This window comes from Brassica napus, chromosome A4, assembly GCF_020379485.1.
Source record: "Brassica napus cultivar Da-Ae chromosome A4, Da-Ae, whole genome shotgun sequence".
NCBI lineage: Eukaryota > Viridiplantae > Streptophyta > Magnoliopsida > Brassicales > Brassicaceae > Brassica > Brassica napus.
In genome coordinates, this window is record NC_063437.1 from 20,611,874 (window position 1) to 20,617,197 (window position 5,324).

At 32.0% G+C, this 5,324-nt stretch overlaps 1 protein-coding gene across 1 annotated transcript; it reads left to right on the forward strand.

The window, feature by feature from the left end:
- The first annotated feature begins 1,991 nt into the window (after nucleotides 1-1,991).
- Nucleotides 1,992-4,469, forward strand: LOC106450326 (protein LIGHT-DEPENDENT SHORT HYPOCOTYLS 10). Its single transcript, XM_013891971.3, has 2 exons — nucleotides 1,992-2,668; nucleotides 4,166-4,469. Exon 1 carries the CDS (start codon nucleotides 2,127-2,129, stop codon nucleotides 2,655-2,657), a length of 531 nt encoding a protein of 176 aa, XP_013747425.1. The 5' UTR covers nucleotides 1,992-2,126; the 3' UTR covers nucleotides 2,658-2,668; nucleotides 4,166-4,469.
- The last annotated feature ends 855 nt before the right edge of the window (nucleotides 4,470-5,324 follow it).

Genomic DNA, 5,324 nt, shown 5'->3' on the forward strand with positions numbered 1-5,324 from the left:
GGGTCCAATTTTTTAAAAAATAATTAGGGATAGGGGCCCAAAATTTTTAAATTATTCATATATACATGTAAAAAAATTTTTTTGCCCAAGGGCCCACTATTATCTTGAGCCGGCCCTGATAATACTTACACTTTTTTTGGTAAACTTCCATAAAAAAATACTCAAGTATACATATATGGAGTGTTACTACTTACAACTTACCACATATAATTTACTGTGTGACTCTGGAAATATTTGTCCTCAACATTGACTCTCAAAGTGTTTATAATATACAGCTTTTAAATTAGTATATGTATGATATGTTTCCATTCTTAGACGAGTCTTCTTTAGAATTCTATTGAATAAATTGACTATATGATGTATTTTTATAAGGGCAAAGGGTTTTCAATTCACTTGTGAATGTGAAGTTTTGAAATAAAAATGTGGGGGCGCAGAAATTTGAGGAACAGGTGATCCCAAGTTTTCTTCCTTGACATCAGTTAAATCTCGTATTTTCTTACTTCCAAATCATTACAACTCAGAATTTTAAAATCACCCTTACCGTAAACAATGATTACAGAAACAAGTAATTAGTCAGATCTTAGTTTATTTTGATTTTGAAAGATCGGTTCAAACTGGCTGATCATGAAAAAAATCAAAATTTGGTATGATTTATTCTGCTCCAGTTGTACCACTATTAAGTACTTATTGCTAATACGTATATAGCCAATTCGCCATGTGTATATAAGTAAATACTAGTTTTTGTTATAGATAATGATTTATTTTGATGGACTATGATAAGAGATACAGTGCCGTGCGAAGAGTTTTAGGGGCCTAAGGCAAATTCTAAAAATAAATTTATTTACAGCCGTAATGAAAACAATTTTTTAATATGATATATTATTTTCACCAAATACACAAGTCTAATACTGTAAAAAATAAGTTTATAACGCAAATATATTATATTATGTTATATAGAAAAAAATACATGAATTCAGAAAATGAGTTAATTAATTTTCGTATAAATGTTTTTTTCTTAAATAAGTCTAAACCATTAGACTAGAAATTATTTTAAATTTTGGGGCCTTAAAAATAATCATATTAATCGGGGGCCTGAGGCGAATGCCTTTTTCAATACACTGTAGGCACGCCTCTGAAGAGATAGTAAGATACCATATGTAACTTAGTCATAAAAGAAGAAGAAGATATCGAATTAAAAATATAGGTAAAATAGAGTGGTTAGTGAGTCATAACCTATTTACCTAGTCTTCATGAACCAATAAAGGACATAGGTGCTCCCTCTACTTTATCTATCTTGCTCAATTATATTTTCGTTATATTATTATTATATTGCATTATTGTGCATGCAATATTTTCGATATTCGTTATATTATTATTATATTGCATTATTTTCGTTAAACATGCAAGGACTAGTGTCTTAATCTATCATTAAATTAGGCTTTAACTGGATTTTAGAGAACATTATTATTGTGCATGCAATGTATTTCGGAGAAAAAAAACAAAGAACCCTAATTAGAGAGTGTTTAGGCATTTAATGACAATTAGTTTTAAAAGCATAAAAAAATCTAATGTGTTTGAAAATTTTAAATAAAATTTACATCGAAAAAGAAAAAGTATATATGAAGGAAAATCTAGATTTCAAAAACCTATCTCAAAGCAACAGAAAAGAGGAACCCTACAAGGCATAATGAATAAACAACACTAGATCTCTATCAAAAAAACAAAATCGGTTCTAGATAATCGAGCAAGTTGCCATTTAAAAAACGTATATAATAGATGAAAGTGATTAAAATCCTAGTCCTGAAATGCATGGTATATATTTCATTGCTACATTACCATGAATTGATTATTCGTTAATAATTCGTTGGGAAGAGAAACATATAGAGCAAATACAAACAAATGTATGAGAGGGATGAAGAAAGAAAGCAAAGTTTGGAAGGGGCCCTTAACATGTCCTCTAACGTCAAAAATACATTATTCTTCATTACTACTATTACTTTCACCCTCTCATCACACTCACTCAACCTTTCATTTTTCTTATTACCTAATTCATCAGATCCATATTAGAACACAATACGATCCCTTAACATCTCTCTTTCTCTCTAGACTCAACAAGCTCATATATCATGTCATCTCCTGGAGATAGAGGAAAGAACTTTATGGAATCATCAGGATCAGAGCCACCGGTAACACCAAGCCGTTACGAGTCACAGAAGAGACGCGACTGGAACACTTTCGGACAGTACTTGAAGAACCAGAGACCACCCGTGCCGATGTCTCACTGCAGCTGCAACCACGTGCTTGATTTCCTCAGGTACTTAGACCAGTTCGGTAAGACAAAGGTGCACGTGTTTGGCTGTATGTTCTACGGCCAGCCTGAGCCACCAGCTCCTTGCACGTGCCCTCTCAGACAAGCTTGGGGAAGTCTTGACGCTTTGATCGGACGGCTGAGAGCAGCTTATGAGGAAAACGGTGGATCTCCGGAAACAAACCCTTTCGCTACTGGAGCAATAAGGGTTTATTTGAGGGAGGTTAGGGAGTGTCAGGCTAAGGCTAGAGGGATTCCTTACAAGAAGAAAAAGAAGAAGCCAAAGACGGAGATGAGTGGTGGAAGAGACGACTCTTCTTCCTCATCCTCCTCCTTCAACTTCTCTTGAAAGACTTTATGGTAACGTATTTCTCCAGTAATTAACTACGCTTTTATTTGATTGAATATGTGCGTTTGAATTCATTTACATATATACAAAGATCTTGTTTCTTGATCTTTGTACTAGGTGTGGTTTCACGAACTAGTAACATATTCACCCCAAATACATTTGTTTATATTGTAGAATGGTCTATGTATCAAAACCCTAATTAGGTAAGTAGGTCGGATTTTGATTGTTGAGAAAGCCCTGATCATATATATATTTGTATTAATCTTGGGTTCCAATCAAGGGACAGATATATAGTGATTAGATCTTAGGTTTTGAATGGATGTAGAATTGTTTTTAGATGACTTATTTTAAAACATTTTAGCTATTTCATTGAAAATATATTTTAGTTTTGGAATGGTAGATACAGGAAAATTTCTTGTTTCAGCAGATCAAAAATATATATTTTGAATCAACGATTCATTAGGTTTTGAAAACCTCAATTTGAAAATGCATTGCATTCTGTACTCAATGGGGGGGGGGGGGGGGGGGGGGGGGGGGGAGGTATACACACATTTTTACTACTGTTGTTTATTCAAGAAAGTAATGATTGGCTCTTAGAATGCTTCTCTTTAAAGATTCGTATAGATTTTGTTCCCCATTGATGATCAAGAAATAAATTGATTGAAACTTTCCCCCTCATTTTATAACCTAAATAAATCGATTAATAATTGAGATTCCATGATTGTTCTTAAAGGTTAATAAGGTTATCTCAGAATAGAAGTTTATACACATATAATACTTTATTGATCATCATGATTTCATTATTGCTATGTGGGTCTTAGGAAAAATTATCTCACTATATATAATCTAACCAAATCTTCAATATATTCAAATATATTCAATTCAATCAAATCCTAAATAGAATTCAACAATTGTAGTTTAGGATCTCAGATTTTAGAGCTTGGATTTTGATATATTAGTTAGAGCTTTCTTTTTACTCACGAACATTTGTAGTAGTTGTGCATTTGTATTTTCTGAGATTAAATAGTATATTAGATTTTCTGGGACAGTATTTTTCTCTTTGAATACATCTGACCGTTTTTTTCTCTCTTTGATCTCAGATATAATTTCAACCGTAGGTAATATAAATATATACTTTGCTCGAATCATCTTTATGAGTCTTCCTTTAGGGTCTTTGTCACCATTAGCTTTGGAAAAGCTTGAAAGTTTGTTTGTCCCCCGCAAAGCTTTATGGATTTTAATTTGTTCGATGATACAATATATAACATATGTGATATATCACACACGAAAGGAATACATATCTTGAATCATTTGGCATAAAAATATGAGTTATATTCAGATTTCAGTTTTATTTTTATAGCACAAAGAAGCATGATCTAGCATAGTTATAATCTAAAGTTGCATTAATATTAGTCTTCCATGTATCTGAATATCTAGCTAAGCTGATCACATTAAATTACGATATATAATTGATCAGTGAATAATGCTGATATAACTGAGATTTCCAGGATCAATAACATCTCAGAGATGGATCAAATGTAAAAGAGGCCTCAAATCTACCTACTACTGATGATCAAGAAGTCAACATATCTTCGGATCTTCATCCACTCCTTCTATTCCGTAGCTATCGATCGGTTATGTATTTCCAAAAGCTATATTCTCTTATTAAGTTCATTTGAATAAGTGTATAGATTATACAGTGTAAAGACAAGTTTGTTTTGTACTTCTATGCCAGCGTACTTCTTGTCTTACGTAAGTCAAACACATTTCTATGAGATATTAATGGCGGAATAACCTGATCATTGTTGGTAATGCAATTAAGTCAAAATGAAGATAAGAAAACAAGTTTGTTTTAAAATGTTACTCCCTCTGTTTTTATATATATGACGTTATATGATTTTCACACATATTAATTAAGGTACCTAATACAATATCTTTTATACCCTTCTCCATTGATTAATTATCACCTCACGTAAGACACTCACACTAGAATTATTTCACTTTGAAATAATAATGGAAGGGCAAATAAAGTCTTATATCACTACTTTTTACATTGTTTTCTGGAAACGTCATATATATTGACACAAGATAAATATCCTATAACGTCATTTAAAAAAATACGGAGGGAGAGAGTTCATGGCCCTATTTTGAAGTTATTCTGGAAACGTCATATATATTGACACAAGATAAGATATATACCAAAACACCATATGTACCATTAATTTGTATTCATTATCCCAAAAACACAATGTACAATATTGGTAGGCAAGTTATTAAACAAAACAAAAGTTTGGTAGGGAAAATTCTTAAACAAAACCACAAATTGGTAGGGCAGTACAAATCGCATGTTTGTCCTCCTAATAATGCTTTATCGTTTTCTAATTGTCAAGTATATTGTGTAAATCCAGTTGGTGTATTAATTTATTGGTATCCTCAACAACTGAGAAGAGCCAGTACATAAGAGTATAAAGCTTTGCTATGGGCTGTAAATTAAGAAATCATTAGAGGAGGAATATTTGATTTGACTATATACGAGTACTATGAGTATGAATATGAGTACGAGTATGATGAGTATGGGTATGAATATGAATAAAAGGTTTTGATATGGGCTATAAAATTTCGAAATATATCTGCTCATGGGCCTACTAAGAATAACTTCAAAATAGG

Bases quoted from the DNA above. Each gene is read 5' to 3' on its own strand.
- LOC106450326 (XM_013891971.3), top strand. From the start codon at position 2,127: ATGTCATCTCCTGGAGATAGAGGAAAGAACTTTATGGAATCATCAGGA.